This window comes from Acipenser ruthenus, chromosome 20 (genome assembly GCF_902713425.1).
Source record: "Acipenser ruthenus chromosome 20, fAciRut3.2 maternal haplotype, whole genome shotgun sequence".
Taxonomy (NCBI): domain Eukaryota; kingdom Metazoa; phylum Chordata; class Actinopteri; order Acipenseriformes; family Acipenseridae; genus Acipenser; species Acipenser ruthenus.
Genome location: NC_081208.1, coordinates 17,491,097 through 17,512,724, shown reverse-complemented (window position 1 = coordinate 17,512,724; position 21,628 = coordinate 17,491,097). Strand labels below are relative to the sequence as shown.

Here is a 21,628-nt window from a genome sequence, read left to right as displayed (position 1 = left end):
AGTCCCACTTGCAACCAATTCACTTTGAATATCTTTGGCAGTCAATCTCTGATTGTTATTAACCTTCCTCACAATTTTTCTACTTGTTCTTGGTAAAAGAACCTTCTTTCTTTCAGACTGAGGGAGCGTTGTGACAGTACCATGAGTCTTGTACTTCCTGATAATAGAAACAATAGTTGAAATTGGGATACTCAAATGCTTGGAAATCTTCTTGTATCCTTCTCCAGCTTTATGACAATAAATATTTTTTTGCCTAAGGTCTTCAGATAGGTCTTTACTTTTTCTCCATATTGCCTTATTGGTAACAACAGCAATCATCCTATGCCTAACCCTTTTATACTCTCTAAGAATGTTCACCTACAATCCATCATTTTCTAGAATTAGGTTCTGCATTATCATATTGAAATAGACAATACTATCATAGCATCAAAGGGTATTAACACTTTTGAATTAGCGTTTTTTGAGTTTTGCAAAAAAAAAATATGCTGAAATAAATTGTAGACATCTATTTCTTGTAACTTTTTTCGTTATACACAAAAGCAAGTTTTGTTACAAAAGATTCTTCCTAAAATTCTTTGTTTCGTGAAATTTCTAGAAATTATACATTTTCATTGGAGTATGTTAACTTTTGACTACAACGGTGTGTGTGTATTACAAAACAAATCACCTTTTTACAGTTAACTCGCCATTTAACTTGTGAAATGTTTGTCATTTATAATGTTGCTCAGTGAACCAACACAGTTAATACAAGTTCACAGGTTCATGCAGGTTCTGTGTTCCTGCATGGGTGCATGTGAAATTCTACCTCCGAATCTAGGGATTTACCATTAAGTGCAGGACGGGAAAATGTGATAAAGTTCTTGTTGGTACCCGTACTCTCTGGTTCAGTCCAAAGATCCCCTTCCCCTTAGGCTACACCTGATTGAGGGGAGCCAGCAAAGTCAACCTTGACAGGATCCGCCTCTAAGTCCACACCCTACCCGCACCACAATAGCCTGCTGTTGCTGTGATAGCGCATTCCACTATCACCAATTACCATCGTCATTGGGTGGTCATTATCATTATCTCAGGCAAACATCGCTTCACCTGCAGACGTTCTTGTGAGAAACTTTTCACGCTTTCGACTGTTTTCACTTCAGTCAGCGCTTTTGCCCGTCCCCCGCAATAAGAACTGCGTTACACTGTTGTAGGTCGCATCAAACTTTATAAGAACAGCGATTTCCAGCACCTATTAATAGACGCAGGACATATGCATGAGCCATATAAACTATCATCAATATTTTCCGAGGAGCGCACAGTAAGAGACGAGAGAATATTTTTGTCGCCATCCATTTGAGATTCACCGTCCAGTGTTTTGTTTCTATTGGGTTCTGACCTGCATTAAAGCTAGACGCTACCTCAGTACCTGGCATGGTAAGTTTAATTTATTTACTATTTTTATTTATTTATTTATTTATTTATTTATTTATTTAAATAAAATAAAATAAAATTAGTTTGATTTGAAATTTGTACCGTGGGATATATGCTGCAATATTGGCTACAATGAATCTGTGTGTTGGTAAATGTCTTGATGTTTGTGTTTAATTGGCGTGTGTTTATCTGTTTTTGCTTGCAGGTTTGCGTTGTTTTAAATCTAATTTCGTTTGTTTGAGTTTACCCGACATTTTTTTAATTATTATTATTATTATTATTATTATTATTGGCCTAAATACTATTTAGTCAGAAAAATGTACCTGACAGATCCCTTAATGACGCGTTGCTGTTATAAATCAGGAAAAGCAGCTTACTGCCTTAAACAAAAACAAGTAAAGGTGTGTCACGTTTTAAGAATACTTATGCAATATTCTATGAAATCTGTCCCTAATTAATGTTGCTAAATTATGAGGTGGTTTCTGTCAAATCAGAAACGGGGACAGCCATAGGCTACATTATATTACAGACTGTGTTTTCCCCTGGAAACCGGAAACTTTTTTCATGTATTTTCCCACAACAGTAATGTTAAGGTAGTTATCATTTAAATGTTGTCTCTTTTATATGTGTGGTCAGTTTCACATAATGTGCCATAAACCAAAAATATTTAAAAAAACATAACATGCATTTGTTTTTCATATTTGGACTGTAGTGTATGGAAGTGGGTGTGTTTTTACTGTTACATTTTAGTGTTTTGCATAATATCATAAGAATAAAAGATCAGTAGTTATTTTTTCATCTTTTTATTCCTAAAATTAAACCCCAACATGTTGTTTTTTTGTCATTCCTCTCATATAATACAATGTAAATGTAAAATGTATTTGTAAAAGTGTGTGTGATATATATTACACACACACACACACACACACACACACACACATATCATTGGTGTAAGTGCAGGTTTTAATTTGACCACATTAAATACTCAAACAGTAAAGAATTAAACTCTGATCTTTGTCATGATACTGAAGGTGTTGGGGGGGATCATCATAGCACTATATGATTTCCTGTACTGTGGCACCAAAAAATATCTCCATGTGTTTCACTCTCCATAGATTGATATTGCTGATATTCTTCCATCTTGTGGATTTGGCTGCCTCTGAAAACAGTAATTGCAACAGACAAATACTGCAGGTATGTGACTTTGTGGTAAACAGAATGCATCCCCAAGACAGAAAAAAATCTCCTATTGCATAGCGGTTTCATCCATTCCAGGTTTTACTACCAGCTTGATAAGCCACAGAGTATAGCTAACAAGCTCACATGTGTCCTATTAAAACAGGAATGGATCAAACGGCGATGTAACTGGAGTCTTGTTTCCATCCTTGTCATGATTTTTTAAAGCAAGTTCACTATATGCAAGTAAATGTATGCAAGCTGTGTGGGAGTTACTGTATATGCAAGTATTTAGTAACAAATGTGGGGAAACAGAATGATCTCTTTGATGGCGAGATTGCAGAAAACCTCCACAATAACTACATTTCAATAAATTAAAAAAATAATACAAATAATACATTTGTCTTAAAACCTGTTGAAAAACAAAACTCATATCATGGGATTTCAAGTTTTTTCATATATCTAAAGAACCCCTTAACCAGTTTGGATGAAACTTGCTAAATACATTCTTTAGTGCTGGTGATGGATAGGACCAGAATATTGGGGTGTATGGAGACACCTGTCCATCCATCCCTACAGGGCAGCAGTGTGGAGTAGTGGTTAAGGCTCTGGACTCTTGACCAGAGGGTCGTGGGTTCAATCCCAGTTGGGGGACATTGCTGCTGTACCCTTGAGCAAGGTACTTTACCTAGATTGCTCCAGTAAAAACCCAACTGTATAAATGGGTGATTGTATGTAAAATATAATGTAAAATTATGTATAATGTGTATAATGTGATATCTTGTAACAATTGTAAGTCGCCCTGGATAAGGGCATCCTGCTAAGAAATAAATAATAATAATAATAACTTACACTATAGTCTTCTAGATGACGTGTATCTGGTACTTGAGTAATATTGGCACAACTAGACGTGAATGGACCGAGGCTGAAAGTCAAGGCTGCCGATATAACATGTACACAGATACTCTCCGTCCTACTCTATTATATATTGCTTTATTATTAATATACAGGTTAGAAGTCCTTTAAAATACATATTGGAGGGGATATGGGTAAGGTTCATAGATGCCACTACAGTGTAGTACCAATCTCTCTCTCTCTCTCTCTCTCTCTCTCTCTCTCTCTCACACAGTCTCACACGCAAACTGACCAATAGGAGCTCTGTTGGCAGGCATGCCTCCTCCCATAGGTGTCATTAGTAACTGGTGGAATGAACTGGTGTATCGATTCACGCAAAAGAAAGACTGGAGACAGGTAGTGGACGAGATTCATCTGCTGCAGACCAAGAGGTGCGCTAACAATCTGGAATCGGAAGATTGAACAATTTAACACACTGCGGCCAAAGGATGCCTTTCTGTTTGGTCTTGTGCAAAAGTTTATTAACTGTGACCAAGCTTTTGTATTTTTGCCCCTGCAAACTTCTGGAAAAATAGTTGACAATGTGCTCTTCATAGTAAAGTAATAATGTGATGTGATGCAATGTGATTGCATCTGTACATGTCAATGGGTGTAGGTCATGGTGACTACTTAAAGCTCTCGTATTGTATTTAGTACATATACATATGTAATAAGATATTTAAAAGGCAAGACCTTAAATATTGAGAGAACATAGATGGTAGTCCTTTAAGCAATTCAAGAAAGTTTCCAAGCCGCTGAGTGAGACAGATTTTACATCTGATAATGTTGAGTTCAGCTTCATTGACATTCCCAGTTTAAGCCTATAATTACATCTTGTTACACAAGAAGGGAATGTGCTGTCACTCGCAAAAAAACGAATTGCTTTAAATAGAGGTTTGCATGGGTGAAATCATCAGCAATCATCTTTTTCTAAATAGTTTTATTACTGCTCTGAATACCGCTGCATTCAATATGGTGGTGCTTTAAATAGAAAATCTGTGTATCCAAGGTAAGTGCATGGTAAAACATGACTGACGGACAAACAAACAGATGGAGATGGTGTTTTGAGACCAGTTAAATCCAGACTGACCCTCCTGACAATTCCTTTTTTTTTCAAATTGGCGTGAATGCAGTCAAACCTGTACAATAACATTGCCTAAGAGTAAAGACCAGTGTAGTAAGACATTCTTTGAATGAGACCTAGGGGGTGGCATTATCTGTATCTTCTGTAAATGATACTGCTTAAATATCAGGAGAAAGAATGATGCATATTTTACCTGATGTGACTCTCTTAAATAATCTTATTTACAGCTACGTGCTGTAGTCATGCAGTGGGACTTAAACTATTCAAACAGTTCCCATAAGTTTCAACATTCATAGTTTGATATACAGCAAAATTGACAGATTCAGATAGTTCCCCCAAGTTTTGATTGCCATAGTTAATAAACGTACCCTCTTTCTTCACTCACTTTTCTTGATTTGTACCATTTTTATTATACATTTGTAAAGTGCCTTGGCTAAAAGCACTATTAAAATATAAATAAATAAATTTCATTGTGGCACCAATGTGGTTTCTCTTTGCATAGCAATGTTTTACGGTCACATGCTTGGAAAATGCTGTAGAACAATTTTTTCTTTTTGTCTTTTGGCAGGACGAATGAGAATCCACTGTTTTATGCAGCCAAGGATAATGATGTGTGCTCCATTAACAAGCTACTCAAGTGTCCTTCGACAGACATCTTTGAGAGAGGTAACCTGTCTGTCTGTCTCTTTTTACATCCACTTTGAAGTAATATTAAAACCCTTGCATGTTTCATATCCTATTCTGAGTGTGCTGTATATTTCTCCATTGCTGTTTCATCTTGGATTATTATTTACCTGGTTTTCCAACTACAGTTAATTCTCATTAAGACAAACTCAGATTACACACATTTCCTGATATTACCGTTTTTCTACATGGTCCCGGCCAAATTTAGCAGGCGCTTACTGTAAATTACTTAAAACATTTCTCGTCTGTGATCAGAATGGGACATGCTGATTTCAAGTCCATTTACAATGTCTACTTTAAGTCACTTACAACCATATTTTCAATAAAATGCACAGCACTTTATGTATAATACTTTTCATTGTAATGTAAATTAAATTTGTGTTACTGTAACTCCAATAAAAACTAACAGGATGCATTTGGCTTAAACTCCTGATAATAAGAATCATTGATAAGATGATTTTATTTTTTTGGTCCCTTGAAATTCTCTTTAGAGAGTTGATCTCGTGCACTTACTAGCATTAGCTATACAGGTCTCCCATGAGCAATTTTGAAAGCAGCACAGCAGACATGTATTTTCATTTGAAAGACTAAATATGGTAAAGCAGAGATGTCCAGAAAATGACCAAATGTTCAGCCTGAACCTAAATTACGATCCTGTTGCAGAGCTCAATGAGCAGTATCAGTGAGATCCCTGTCGTCTCTGTCCAGGTGCTCTTGGAGAGACTGCTCTGCATGTCGCTGCTCTCTTTGATAACCTTGAAGCCGCCGTCGTTTTGATGGAGGCATCGCCTGACCTGATCAATGAGCCCATGACCTCTGACCTCTACCAAGGTGAGTGCTTCAGTTTCGGTTTGCACCTCAGTTGTGCCGCTTGCAGACCAAACATAACCAGAGCAAGTGAGGGAATCAAGACTGAGATGTACCTTTTTAAGGTTTGGGCTTTTTGGTGTCTTATCCCACCTCCCAGCGGAAGAGATGCATTGTGTGTGATTTACAGGGAATGGAGTTGGATGCTCAGTAAGTGAAGCACATGTCAGTTAACAGTCGTGCAGTGATATCAGAAACTTACCAAAAGCAAATGTTCTCTGAATGTATTTCGGACCTGGTGCTAAATACTAGACGTGAACTCTTACTGTACTGTGCATATATTTGACTATCTGACTTGTGGAACCGATTTGTGAGGATGGGGTAACAAAATGTGTGATGAAAAATAAACCAAGGCTTCTTGGGAAAACAACACGTCTGGACTCCTTATGCAGTGAAGTAGTATTCCCCACAATGTTACTCCAGTAGAAACCTTACACCCTTTTACTAGTTTACAATTTCATAACATCTTGGCAGCAGTTCAGCTTATTGGCCTCCGTGCTTCCCTTATGGGAGCTACACCCCAAACATTGCGTACATGCAATTCCATTGTCATAGACTGATTTTTACATTGTACAGTATTTTAGACTTGTTTTTACACTGTAGAATGTCACAGAAAATTCTTGTTCTTACCACATCCTAATGCAACCTTACGTTCAAACAAAGTTCCCAGACATTATGCTAGCACAGCAACACAGGAAATGTTTTTGGTAACTAGTTAATAAAGCAATTAATTCAGCAACAATTCACACACTTTGCATGTTCCATAAAATCAATTCATTTGTGGTTGAGGTCAGTTGAAAAACCTGGCCTGTCTTCAAGTGTCCCGAGATGCCAAGTGACAACCCTATTCTTGGTCTGTAACTGTGATTGGTGCATTCATCTGAATATTCTAATATCGATTAATGAAGACAGTACACCACTCGCTACAGCTCTACTTTAGATTCAGCAGACAGTTGGCGAGTTGAGCCGAGTTGTGTTTTTTTTTCTTGTTGTCAGGGGAGACAGCTCTGCACATTGCTGTGGTCAATCAGAATGTCAATCTGGTCCGCGAGCTGATTTGCCGAGGGGCTTGTGTGACCACGCCCAGAGTAACCGGGTCATACTTCCTCAAGAAGAGAGGGAACATGGTGTACTTCGGTAAATATTCTACAGTATGTTCTATAGCACAGATGGAAATAAGCCCCCTATTGCATAGTAGGTTCACCCAATCCAGGTTTTACTGAGAGTTTTATTAGCAACCGTGTAGAGGTAACAACTGCTATGCAATGGGAGTCTTATTTCCTTCCCTGTATAGCCCAAGGAAGTGGGGACATTGAGGCAATGAGGACAAAATTGGTGGTCATCTTCAATTAGATTGTGTTCTTTCCTAAACAATTTGCTTCAAATACCTTCACCCTATGTGGCATTATGTGAGTTGTGGTTAGGAACCCCAAGTTATATTGTAATGAGAATCATTACCAGTCAGAAACTTATTTCTCTCTCTTTGTTTATTCTCAGGTGAGCACATTCTGTCGTTTGCTGCCTGCATTGGGAATGAAGAGATTGTGCACCTGCTGATTGAAGAAGGAGCTAACATCCGAGCACAAGACTGCCTGGGTCAGTGCCTGTCTGTCTGTCTGTCTGTCTGTCTGTCTGTTTCTCTCTCTCTCTCTCTCTCTCTCTCTGCCTGCCTGCCTTTGTCTCTCCATCTGCCTGGCTGCCTGCATGTCTCATATATAGCCACTGTTACAGATTGTTAAACTTGAAGCAAGATATGCACAGAATTTTGGGCCAGTCCATTCAAAGAACTTCACATAAACATTTTTAAACATATTACACACCATCTCTCTTGCATCTTTCTTGAAATTGACCATGTTTTCAGTAAAAAATACCTCTGCTTCATGGAGCCGACAATAGCTAAATGGGCAGCTCTGATTTAAAAAAATAAAATAAAAATACATAAATGTATGCAACATATTTTATGGTTGCATTGAATGTAATCCATGTCAATAAATCCTCTCTGCCCCTCCCTGCCTCCCTCTTGCTTTCCCTCTCTCAGGTAACACTGTTCTGCACTTGCTGGTCCTTCAGCCCAACAAGACAATCGCCTGTCAGATCTACAACCTGATCCTGCAGGCGGACCGGCAGATCGAAGGAGGCATTCCTCTGGAGATGATCCAGAACCAGCGAGGACTCACTCCCTTCAAACTGGCAGCCAAAGAGGGCAACCTGGTGGTGAGTCTGTCTGATCCTCAGCAGCAGGGTGAAGTAGTCAGCTAAAGGATTTCATGGGAGTGAATGAGAGTCTTCACTGTGTGTAATTGTATCCCGCCCCCCCTCCCTCTACCAGTATCAATGATGATCCGATGAAGTCAATGGAAATTTTGTGTAAAACAGATTCTCTGCAGGGATAGAAATACTACTCCCATTGCATAGCAGTTTGATCCATTCCTGGTTTCATTATGAGTATGGCTGTTTTTCACAGTCTAAAAATAGGTATTTCAAGATATGTTTCACAATTTTTAAAAATAATATTTATTAAAGCAGTAAAATTACATTGTCGCATTCCAAATTAATCATTTTCTGTAGTTTATTATACAACAAATGTTCCTAAATGTTGAAGTGCAACCGGTAAATGTTAAATTGTAGAATATTTAGTTTTGTATGTCTGCCTTTAAAACGCATTCTATTTTCACTATCCTTGAATTAAACAAAATAAAAACATAAATAAATGAAAAAATAAGATCTGTGAAATGCCCCCTTCTTGTACTGGACACAGCGGTCTTTAGCACAAATATTTCCGAACTTTGATACAGCTGGTGTCTTTTCCGTTAAAGACATTTAAAAAAATTCATGCAGCTGTATGCAATGTGTTCAATCATTTACAGAGTACCAGGTTCCTAATGTCCATCCCTGCTCAGCATCTCACTTGTCTCTGTATCAACTATACATGCCAAGTTCTCAACCTAATTAACTGGTGTAGTCGGCTAATTCCTTTCAAGTGCACTTGTGCTATAAAAGATATTTCCCTTTTCGTCCTCTCTCCTTTTCAGTAGGTAATGAGTAAATTAAAATAGTCAGCTCATAGCTTTCATTGAAGTCCTTGGACACTGCTTACCGTCTCTCTCTCTCTCTCTCTCTCTCTCTCTCTCTCTCTCTCTCTCTCTCTCTCTCTCTCTCTCTCATATGAACCAGCTATGTATGCTTAAGCCTGATTTTAAAGGGTGACGTAGTCGGCTAGTAGCTTTCATTGACATGAATGGGTACCAGGTGCGTGTATTTAATGTACAAACACAAGTATTTTGAAAAGGTGGATTGTTATTGCATTCCCATATAACTTGTAAACAGTTGCATAATGGGAAAAACAGCAACACACCTCCTTGGAGGGCTTTTGTAAACCCTCTCATTGCTGAGGTGGTTAGCTGACGCTGTGCTGTATGTTTTGCAGATGTTTCAGCACATGATTAACAAGCGGTGCACAATGCAGTGGCACTTTGGTCCTCTGTCATCCTGCCTCTATGACCTTTCAGAGATTGATTCATGGGCAGACGACCTGTCCATACTGGAGCTGATAGTCTGCAGTAAAAAACGAGAGGTAAGAACTTCATATTCTTTCAAAGTGAACATTGGACCTTGAAAATCCAGCTTTCTTGACCACGTGTGTGTTTTTAAAGGCAGGTTTGCCCAATGCCATTGGCCACCACTTCCTAGCAGTTAAAATATGTTAGTTTTAACAATTGAATTGACTTTGAGGAAGGAAAAGGAGTGATTACACTCTCTCTCGCTGTCCCGTTCTAGGCGCGCAGGATTTTAGAATTGACTCCTGTGAAGCAGCTGGTCAGTTTGAAGTGGAATAAATACGGGAAGCACTACTTTCGTTTCCTCACGTTCCTCTACCTCCTCTACATCATCACCTTCACACTCTGCTGCCTCTACAGGCCACTCAAACCCAGGACCGACAACGCCACAGACGAGAGGGACGTCACCATCTACGTGCAGAAAACACTGCAGGCACGTGATATTGCAGGGGGTTGGGAATGTTTTTTATTTGTTTGTTTGTTTTTTATTCTCTGTTGGAGCGTTTCCTAATTATGTAATATATTGAAAGGTTCTGGAAAGAAGCAGAAGACTGCAAGATATTGGTCACTTATGTAATCTGTAGCACATGTCAATATATATGACGGTTAATTCTACTCCAAAGTATTGAAGCACTTCAGCTGCCCAATTATGAGAAGTTCTATTGAGACTTCAGTTCAGTCTGCTGTGTAATTTAGAGTTTAAACTTGCTTCTGGTAGCCTAGAGTACAGTTAAAGGAGTTACAACTAATGTGTTTTTCATTCCCTTCTCAGGAAAGCTATGTGACTTACGAAGACCATGTTCGTTTGATTGGAGAGATTATAAGTGTGTTTGGAGCACTGGTTATACTTTTGTTAGAGGTAAGGTCTATATCATGTACTAAAGAGCGCTTTCACAGTTAATGGATTGGATATGGGTTGGAGACTAATTACAAAAACAGGTATTACATTGAATGGGATTATCTCTTGAGGGAAAGGTACAGACAACTCGAGTAAGAAACTGCAAGTATTTTATTAATTTTATGCAGCATTCTGGAAGAGCTAATCTGTAATCTCTCTTTCTTCCAACAGATTCCTGATATAGTCCGTGTTGGGGCCAAGCGGTATTTTGGGCAGACAGTACTGGGAGGCCCATTTCACGTCATTATGTGAGTAACTCTCTATCCTTCTCTTCCATTCTCTTTTGGTGTCCATTCAGCTGGTTCCATTCTATTCCATACAATCCCACGGATGGTAGCTTTGCACCACTGGTTCCTCAGCCAAGCACAAACACCAAATGTTGAACCTGTGATCCCAGTCTGACAATGTCCATTTGTCCTCTCAGCTATAGTGAATCCAACTTCTACTTCATTGAAGTTAATGGGAGCCACTGCAGGGTGAAGCAGTTGGAGCATAGATTTAATTGGAAGTCAATGTGTGCAATAGACCTCCCTCTCTCTCAGTAACAGATATGCATGCCTGGTTCTGATCATTCTCATCTTCTAGGGTAAAGTCTCTTTGACTCCCTCCTTTTATCTCCCTCCCTCTCATTCACTTCCATGGTTTCTGTCTATCTTTCTTTATTTATCTAGTATCCTGATTTGAATTGCTGTTAACGTGGAGTGGTGTAGTCTGTTAGTGAAGTTCGTAGTGTTTAATGGATTATCTCGCTCTCTCTACCCAGTATCCTGGTTGTGATCGATCTCATCCTTCAGGGTGACATTTGGTGCGTTTACACAAACATAACAATTATTATATTTTTTGGAATATATAGTTTTCCGGAAAGTAATTCTGATATCAAGTCATGTAAACGCAGTTTTCCGAAAATGTATCGGAAAATTCTAAAAGTGAGTTTAACGTAATTTGTCATGTAAACACACTTATTCTGGAAGCGTACTGCACGTGTGCAAACTGTGACATCAATTCTGCACATGTGATTTATTAAATCAACTATATCCATATTTCTAGGAGGAAAAAAGAAAAAAACACAGCGTCAGTAATGATTAAACTTTTTGGACACACACACGAGACTTAGTACCCTGAACAATGGGAGTTGGGAGAATTAAGTTTTGTTACATTACTATTTCAATGTCCATAGATCAAAATGTTAGGGACAGTAGTACCTTTTGTAAATGTTTCAGCCCAACAACTTAATTTTTTTATCATAAAAACTTGGCAAGTCATAGAACAGTGTCTGTGTAAGGGTGGAAATAAAAAGCAGGCTAGTGGCACATGATTGGAACCGCTAAATGATTTTGGATTATATCGTCAGTTTACATGGATCCATTAGTTTAGTTAAGGATAAACTTCTATTCATTTTTTAAATAAAGTAAAAAATATGTGATAAAACGAAAACTCCATTGTTACAACTACAGTTGTTCACACAGAAATTGCCTATGCTGTTGACACAGCAAATTAATTCCAGCTAGGTAAAATGCATTGAATTTACAGTACCGTATGCAAGGTACAGTAGCTTATATGAAGAAATCTTAAATACCTGATTATTCATTCCTCGGTCCTACAGCAGACTGAGCCGAGCCCTGTCTGTTCCCATCCTAGTCGCTACTACGTATGAGCAAATGCTCTATGTTTTCTGAAAAATTAAATCCATGTACACAGTTGAATTTATCAGAAGTAATTGGATTATCTATTCCAAGTCATGTTAACACAGAAAAGTAACACAGAAAACAATTTTCTGATTCTTTTTTCCGAATATTTGTTTTCTGAAAACTAAATCTCATGTAAACGTACTGATAGTCTGCTCATAGGGAGTTGACAGGGATGGAAATATGACTCCTATTGCATAGCAGTTTCACCCATTCCAGGCTTTAATATGAGCTTGATTTGCTCTAGTGTATAGGTAACCAGCTCAGACGTGTCTTATTAAACTCGTAGTAAAACCAGGAATGGAACAAACCGCTATGCAGTGAGTCTTCTTTCCATCCCTGCATGGTGTTTACTCTCTCTCCTCCCTCCTCTCTCTCTCTCTCTCTCTCTCTCTCTCTCCAGTATCAGCTATGCCTGCCTGGTTCTCACCATACTGATCCTGAGACTCACCAGTACAGATGGAGAGATGGTGATTATGGCTGTATCTCTAGTGCTGGGCTGGTGTAACGTCATGTACTTCGCTCGTGGGTTCTCAATGCTCGGACCATACATGATCATGATACAGAAGGTAACAACAACCAGCGTTCTATATTTTAGGATTTCTTTGATCACGTTTCATAATTAGAATGTATTGTTTTGTAACGTCCGATTTCAATTATTTTCTTGGATTTGAAGAATCAAGTTCTTGAATGATGTCTAACAAAGTAGGTCTCCCTCCCCCTCTGCAGATTATTTTTGAGGATCTGTTGAAGTTCATTTGGTTGATGATCGTTGTGCTGTTTGGTTTCGCTACAGGTGAGTCTTCAATGCAATGTTCTGCAAAGACATTCTCATAAAGCTCATTAGTGAGCATTATCAGGGGTCATTAACCATTTAATAAAGTCAACCTTCATACCTTATACCTTTTTGTTCAGAAATTGGTTTAGTTGCTCATGAATGTCTTTTTTTTTTTTTTTTTTTTTTGGAATGCGGGGACCAGTATTGAACACAGTATACAGTCTCCGTACTGCATTAAATAATTTGTATACTGTTTTATTTTCTGATCTATTCAGTGAATTCTTGTAAAGGAGATTCCTAATCTCAATGAACATTTCTTGGCTAAAACTTAAATTTGTCACGTACCCATTGCAACCTCTTGGCAGCAGCTAACTTCTCATTTCTATGGGAGTGTAGATCTTGCACTCAGAATGTAAATGACAAAGCATTCTAAACTTTCAAACTACAACAGGTTATATAAAAGATTAAACATGTTCATATGAGGGTTTTATAGGTCTGCACGGTGACGCAGCGCTGCTGCCTCACAGCGCCAGGGTCCTAGGTTCGAATCCGGCCTAGGGTACTGTCTGTGGAGTTTGCATGTTCTCCCCGTGTTTGCGTGGGTTTTCTCCGGGTACTCCGGTTTCCTCCCACAGTCCAAAGACATGCTGTCCAGGTTGATTGGTCACTCTAAATTGCCCTCTGTGTGAGTGAGTGTGTGTGTGTGGTGCCCTGCGATGGACTGGCGTCCCGTCCAGAGTGTAGTCTCGCCTTGCGCCCTGTGTATGCCTGGTTAGGCTCTGGCTCACCGCAACCCTGTAAAGGAGTAAGCGGTTAATGATAATGGATGGATGGATGGATGGATGGATGGATCAGGGTTTTGTCTTTTTTTAGATTTAATAACTTAAAATATGTTTCTTGGTGTTTGGTGTACATTCTCATGTACTCAACTTGATTAGCGGTTGCCACTAGAACTTTTACGGATTTTACAATTTCTGTGAAATTTACCAACTGCCGTGTAATATGTCATTCCCTGTGAAAATTCACTTCCATTTCTGAAAGAATAGTGTAAATATACATATTTTCATATTGCTTAAAAATAAATATAGCAAACGTTACCTGTGACACTGTATTTAGGAACCTGGCAGCCGGTTTAGTTTGCTTCCGGTAAATGACTGAACACACACTGTATAGAGCTGCAAGATTACTTTAAAATGTCTTCAACAAAAAAGATACCAGCTACATCAAAGATCAGAAAGATATCTGCTAAAGATTGCTCTGTCCATTACAAGAAGGGGAAGTTTTACGTGTCTGTTGTTTTTACATTTATTTTTGTTTTTATTTTGTTTGATAATTCACTGAAGGTGAACATAGAATGCCTTTAAAAGGTGGACATAAAAAACTAGATATTCTACAATTCAGCATTTACTGTTTTTCAGGTAAGCAATTCAATATTTAGGAATATTTGTTGTATAATAAATAACCCTAGATAATTATCAATTTTGATATTTGTTTCTGCTTTAGTAAAATAGTTTGGTTGTGAAATACCTATTTTTAGTCCTGTGAAAGAAGACATTTATTTTTACCGTGGGGAAAAAAAATATACAGCTCTACTTCAAAACATACATTAAAATAAGGGTCTGCATCCCCCCAGCTATCTGGATGGCATACATGACTCAGGACTCCACGGCTGTATCCGCCTACAAGGAGTTCTCCAGCACCTTCTTTGCGATGACCGAGCTGTTTATGGGTCTCATAGACGTGCCTGTGAACTATGACATTTGGACTCCAGATATTGTGAAGGTCCTGCACATAACCTTCAGTGTGTTCGCCTACCTTCTCATGATTAACCTCCTGATCGCGATGATGGGAGACACACATTGGAGAGTGGCGCAAGAGAGGGACGAGCTGTGGAGGGCCCAGGTAATACCCTGTTGTAGAGGTCTTCACAGACCCAGGACGGGTTTCGGGTAGCAAATTGTCCTGCAACACTCGGGACGAGTTTAGGTAGGGTCTATTCAATTAATGTTAACGTCTTGCAGTGTATCCCATCTCTATAATGCAAAAAAGCTATGACCTATTAAAGAAAGGCGATTTTCTTTGCTAATGTTATTTTTATTCTCCTAGTATTGTTGTCGTGGTAACTTTTGCGCCTTGCAAGAATTTTGCATTATTTTGAGATCTGCACACGAGTGTTCCAGTATCAACTGTTGCTAGCGAGGCTGTTTTTAGCATTGCCGCTCGTACACTGGAGAATCGGCACACTTCTCTAAGAACAGCATGTCTAAACAATCTTATTTTTAATTGACAACATGAAATGAAGTGCAAGTATATTTTTGTTTGGGTGTGTCTCTGTCTACATGTTTCTACAGCCATGTATAGTTTAAATTTTTAGGAAAAGAAAAGCACATGAACCATTTTTCTTTGGGTTTGGGTCAGATCCGGCTCTCTTAAGAGTTTTACTTCGGGTCGGGTCAACTAAAAACAATGATGGTTCCAGGTCTGATAAGGTTTGTTGTTTTGGACCCATGGAGACCTCTACCCTGTTGTCCAAATGGCTGACCCTTAACCCATTAAGTACCAAATACATTTTCCTTTGAAAAAAAAATCAGAACACAAGCTGTATTTATGTAACTTGACACATTACATTTAGACTTCTGCGGTTGACAAAATCGGAATAAGTTATAACAGTATAGTTAAAGAGCAAATTAAAATAATGCCAGTTAAATACTCCAAAAACATTACAAAGCAGCCTTTCCTCAGCGTGTGAATTGTGCCCCCAGGTTGTCGCCACGACTATCATGCTGGAGAGGAGACTTCCTCGTTGCATGTGGCCAAGGCTGGGAAACTGTGGACAGCACTACGGGCTGGGAGACCGCTGGTACCTCAGGTAAAAATAAATAAATAAATAAATAATAATTCGTTGGTTGAAAGCCCTGCTGCCCCTGATACTGCATTTCCATGTTCATTTAGCCAATCCGAGCTGTCCCTGATTTTTTTTTTTGGACCCTTTCCCAAAGCTTGCAAAGTAGGGTGGGTGGAAGTATGTCACAACAATCAAGTGACAAGTGTGTGTAAATATTGAATCCACATCGCCCGGTGACCTTTGATGCATGGCATCAGTTTCCAAGGTTGGCCAGGTTTGGATACAAAGACTGAAACGCTCTTGATTTCGTCGGCTAGCCGTGAGCAGCCGAAGCCTTTAGCGCCAGGCAGTGGAAACAAGGCATTATTAAACAAGGAATAGATCAAACTGCTTTGCAATGAGACTCTTATTTACAAGCCTGAATTGGCATTAGTTAGGGATCTGCTCAGCTCAACGGGGTCTTAAGTTAATAACAAAATCAACAGCTCTTTTTCTGCTTGTTCATGTTGTAGAATTTCAAATGATAATATAGGAATAATGAACATTCATACAGTGCCTTCGATTTGAGGATAGTGAAAGCTATTGGGACTTCAGTCAACTCCCTCTGCTATCCTGAAAACTGATACCACACACCCCATAGTCCTTTAGTGCTTAAGGGTGCATAAGGACCTTTTTATTGTGTTACATGTTCCCATGTGTTGCTACAACTGTTTATGTAACGTGTGTGTGTGGTGTTTACATTTTGACCACTTTTTTAAACTTTTGAATTGCATTCCCTGCCTCAAGATGGCTTCCCATGTACCCGTATGACCTCTCAGAACTATATTTCCCATCATCCTCCTGCTCACGTTACTGAGATGAATTTACTAGTGAGCAGGAGGATGCTGGGAAGTGTAGTTCTGAGATGTCATGCGGGTACATGGGAATCATCTTGAGGCAGGGAATGCAATTTAAAAGTAAGTGTAAAAAAAAAAAAGAAAAACACACACCTCACGTATACAGTTGTAGCAACACATGGGAACATGTAACACAATAAAATAAAAAGGTCTTTATGTACCCTGTAATTCTTAAGTTGGGAAACTAAAAATAATTTGAAGGCCTTGCACAGCCAGCACAAATTACGTAACTTCTGTAAAACCTGTAAAAAGCTTAATATAACAAAATTGCCAAGGTGGCTAAGTGTTGCTGTCCTCTGTTTGACAGGGTGGAGGAGCGGCATGACAACTCTGTGCAAAAGATCCGGCGCTATGCCAAAGCATTCCAAAGAAAAGGTAACAAAGCCAAGTCGGAGAAAAAAGAAACCATTCCCGATACTCCGATTATGCACCCGCTTATCCGAAATCACCTGGACCCACACAGGAGGTCACTCCGAGGCTGGCAGATCATTCGCAGGAGCACAATGGGATCTGATTACGGGGAATTATATGACAAAACATCTGAGGAAATATACCATGTCTAAAGGTAAAGCTGGAAGAAACCAAGTCAACTACAGCTACGACCAGAAGTTTTGCATAAAATTATATTGCAGAAGTCTACCGGAAGCCATAATAGTAGTACAGTATCTCATGTTAGATTTTGAACCATCACATTTTTCAATTTGTCAGTTTTTCGGTAAGTATATGGAAAACTCCAACTGCAGGATGTAATTCAATATGTTAACGTAACATTCAGCAGATTTCATTCAACTTTATAAAGCAAAATTAGTTCAAGCTATAAGGTGATGCAAAACTGTTGGTGCCTTCTTCAATACATTGATTAGATCACACAAAGTTTCCACATGGAGCATTTTGAAGTTAGGGATGATGTACCAGTATATAGCATGTTCAACAGAGCTGTCTCTTTGGAACACACGCAAGGAGTGTGAGCCAGGGACTGGTTCATTTGAAAGCATCCAGCTAGTTTGCACAAATCAGTCACTTCTAGGTAGCATGCATGTAATCAGATTACTCTCCTTTTTAATGTTTGTTTTATGTCGGCAGGTATTAATAAGAACCCTTTAAAGGGATTCATAATTGAAGCTTTATAATCTATTTCTTAATTCTTAGTACATGGCTTAAATCTTGCACTAGCCCTGCATCTAGTCCTGTATTTCAGAACTACCTTCAATTAAGTATATTAATGAAAAAAAGCCTTATAAAAAAGAAGTGAAAAATACCTAGTAGTTTTATTACTACTTAAAGGGAATTTAAGTATTGTTTTAAAGTAATATGAAAAATTAAATGACTAATGAAATATATTTTGTAATTTTTACTAATATTTGCAGGTGTGTCTTGTGTTAAAGAAATGCTTACCAATGCTTTGAAATCAATTTTAGTCTGCCCTTTTTGTTGTGTGTTTTTGTTCATTCAGGAAACATTTTTAGATGGAATACTGCTGCATCCTGGTATGTATGCGGTCAGACACATAGTCTGATTGTTGACCTTGACCACTGGAGTGAGTTTGAATAAAGATATTTATATACCAAGGTACTCAGCTCTACCTTTTACTTCCATCACACGGCACGCAAGGGATCATGGGCTATAAAGACAGCTCCAGAGCTATTTTTCTGTTGATTTGTCTATGGAGAGGGGTCGGATTGGGCATTTAGACATTTTAAAGTCTGTTTCACTGTTGCCTAGGCTTCATGGTAGAAATGTATAAACCTGGTAAATGATGACAATGTAATTGATAAGAAAAATGTATTTACTGCAGTAGTATGGTAATAACCATTCTTTTTTGTTCTACTAATGCAAATGCACGCAGGCTACGACAGTTGCCATTTCTAATATTACTGTAAATAATTAGCATGATTACATAATTCACAATTATATATATATATATATATATATATATATATATAATGTATCCAATACAGTTGAATTAAATAAATATTGCAAAATGGTAAACAAATTGATAAGGGTCTTTGTTTTTCTATGTAGTGTTTTTTTTTTATATATATATTTACAGAGTAGTTCCAGTAGTAAACGATAGAAGTTAAATTTGAATATGGTGTGTATGTATGTGTGTGTGTGTATATATATATATATATATATATATATATATATATATATATATAATATACATTTTTAAAAAAAAACTGATGTCTAATAGCAATACATCCATGTTGTATAACTGCATCAGTTGTGCAAAGCTGTAGTCTCTGCTTTCTGTGCGTGTGTCATCTCTGGTACTGCGTTCAGAAAAGTGAATTTTTTATGTCAATTACAGTATGTCATCATTAACATGGGTTTGAGACACCCTGGGCAAGGTTTTTTTTTTTTCTTTTAATTTTTAAACATCAATAAAATGAGCTCAAAGCAACTCAATCCAACGCCTCTCCTTTGACAGTCAATAGAAAATCTCCTCCCGAGCTCTCTTCATATCCCACAACCCTTTGCACACAGCTTGATGGAAGTCCTCACAGAGAATCAGTGGAGTTGAGGATCTTTGTGTAATAGAATATGAACTACAGCACAGGAAGTGATCGGGTATCAGGAAGCAGCAGCAACAGTTCATCTGTAATATTCTCTTAAATTATCTGCGTGTTCCAAATTGAACTGGAAAATACAAGCAGTGCTAATTTGCTAGTGCTAATAAGATTGATTGATTGATTTTAAATCCTTGGTTAGCACTCATTTTAATATTAATTGCATAACTATTGAAAAATAAACTACTGTACTTGTGTAATAATAATGATGATTTTTTTTAAGTAAATATATCTGAATTAAACTAAGTGATATGCTACTTGCTTATATTTTGCAATGCCAGAGAACTGCTTATCCAACTCTAATGAAATATGGTTAGACCATTCTATAGCAAATAATGGAGAGTATCTGGGGGAAACAGCCTGTCTACTTATGGGTTAATCATATTGATTCCTCTTTTCATGATACTAGTAGCTCTTTTGTATTTACAGAATGTATTTTCATGTTCATGGTTTTCAAGGAGAATCGCAGAGACCAAATTCTATATAAAACTATTGTAAAACCACATTGATTGGTGCTTTGGAATAATTATGTTGTTAAGAGTGTGACCAGAGGGTTGTACATTTCTTAATCAGGGCATGCTGCTTTAACCCGTTGAGAGATACAGGGATAGCTTTGGGTATATCGGTGCATGCTGTGGCTTATTTGGACTATGCAGAGTGCTAAATTATGGAATTTACATATAACTCAATAATGCAATAATACAATTGGCCCTAGGAGGTGCTGTTGAAGCCCATATGTGCCTATCGCATGGTTCATCAACTGTGAACCGTTATAGCTGTGTGTGTGTTTGAGACATCAGCACGTACATTCAGAATCCTATCACTGTGTTGTCAAAACTCAAATCTAATTAACCATATGAAATGGACTTCAACAACACCATCCTATGGGTTATTTTTTTTTATTTAATTTTTTTGGCATCATTGTGTTTCCCCAAAGCGTGTTCTGTGCCGGTGTAAATTAACATTGGTTCCCCAGAATATTTGTTCCCCCAGGGGAACAGATATTTGTACCCACCAGCAAACATTTGTTCCCCCAACCTGCATGTTTGTCATTTATCCTATTTTTATGTAAATGATGCATGTGTAGTGCTAGTAAATGTGAGCAGTGTTATCCTGTATTATTATTGTAGGTGAGGTTGGACCTGTTAGAGGGGACTGGGTGGTAGAAATTTAGGGTTAGGGAACGTGGTCTTAAATTAAGGTTTTAGTTAAAAGTGCATAGATATAGACTTATCTGCAAGGAAAGATTACTTTGTTACAAAAAAATAGGGGGAACAAATATTGGTTCCTAAGGGGAACAAATAGTCAGAGAGAACATATATTCTCTGACACTGGTACCAGAGTTCAGCACTCTATGTCCTATAGATAAATCTACAATAAGTGTGGATATACCCCAAGCGACTGTCAGACGTGGTGAGTGTGGAAACACCAGGGTAAATGAGGGACACCAAGTATATTGAAAGCAAGAGCTTCCACACAGGTGTGGCTCATGTGTTAATTAAGCAAATAACATCCCAGCATGCTTAAGGTCATGTATAAAAATGCTGGACAGGTCTGGTTGCCTATAATTATAGCTAGCATGGCTGCAAGAGGAGACCTCAGTGACTTTGAAAGAAGGGTGATTGTTGGGGCGCGTTCGGCAGGTGCTTCAGTGACCAAGACAGCTCAACTTGCTGATGTTTCACGAGCAACGGTGTCTAAGGTGATGTCGGCTTGGAACTCCGAAGGAAAGACATCATCAGCAAAGGGCAACGGTGGGCGAAAGCGCTTTGGTGTTTCCATTTTTTTGTCCGCTACCTGTATTTTCCCCTATAGACCTCAATGTTAAAACAAGGCTGTCTCCCCTCATAGACCCCAGTGCTGTATACAGAATTGTTTCCTATGAAGTGCATTTTATCAAGAATCAAATGAATAATTTTAAGAATTAGGTTCTTATAAAAATGAACTATTGCTATGGAAACTAACTTGCTTACAGATTATAACATACCATTTTTAGCGTACAAAAAGTTGATAATGCTTTATAACCAAATGAAGGATAATATTGAGAATTATGCTTAATGAAGATTTGTAACATGTATTTTGAACTGTAATTGTATATTTCATCAAAATGAATGATGGGGACATTTTATCACGTCTAAAATGGAAATTCTTTAAGAATAAAACATATCTCTTTAGAATACAACTGCAAGTTATTTTATTAATTATTTTAATATATGTTTAAATATGAGAGTAAAATATAGTGGTTAAAATGATTGAAGACATAAAGCATGTGTTAAGTGTATGG

At 38.1% G+C, this 21,628-nt stretch overlaps 1 protein-coding gene across 3 annotated transcripts; it reads left to right on the top strand.

Annotated features, from left to right (window-relative positions):
- The first annotated feature begins 904 nt into the window (after positions 1–904).
- Positions 905–21,526, top strand: trpv6 (transient receptor potential cation channel, subfamily V, member 6). Of its 3 annotated transcripts, XM_058993567.1 has the most exons (18): positions 905–1,413; positions 2,526–2,604; positions 3,716–3,872; positions 5,133–5,230; positions 5,957–6,079; positions 7,112–7,252; positions 7,613–7,711; positions 8,154–8,329; positions 9,543–9,689; positions 9,893–10,105; positions 10,445–10,531; positions 10,742–10,818; positions 12,659–12,824; positions 12,985–13,051; positions 14,667–14,935; positions 15,796–15,902; positions 17,082–17,149; positions 18,228–21,526. In XM_058993567.1, exons 3-18 carry the CDS (start codon positions 3,757–3,759, stop codon positions 18,323–18,325), a joined length of 2,052 nt encoding a protein of 683 aa, XP_058849550.1. In that variant the 5' UTR covers positions 905–1,413; positions 2,526–2,604; positions 3,716–3,756; the 3' UTR covers positions 18,326–21,526. The 3 variants fall into 3 exon arrangements, with proteins under 3 accessions (XP_058849550.1, XP_033897829.1, XP_033897827.2); XM_034041936.3 differs by having other exon boundaries at positions 907–1,413; positions 17,082–21,526; XM_034041938.3 differs by lacking the exons at positions 14,667–14,935; positions 18,228–21,526 and having other exon boundaries at positions 906–1,413; positions 17,082–17,231.
- The last annotated feature ends 102 nt before the right edge of the window (positions 21,527–21,628 follow it).

Excerpts from the sequence above, each read along its gene's own strand:
- trpv6 (XM_034041936.3), top strand. The coding sequence starts at position 3,757 with ATGCCTCCTCCCATAGGTGTCATTAGTAACTGGTGGAATGAACTGGTG. Across the intron at positions 10,819-12,658 it reads GGCCCATTTCACGTCATTAT|TATCAGCTATGCCTGCCTGG; the intron begins GTGAGTAACTCT and ends CTCTCTCTCCAG. Across the intron at positions 14,936-15,795 it reads ACGAGCTGTGGAGGGCCCAG|GTTGTCGCCACGACTATCAT; the intron begins GTAATACCCTGT and ends TTGTGCCCCCAG.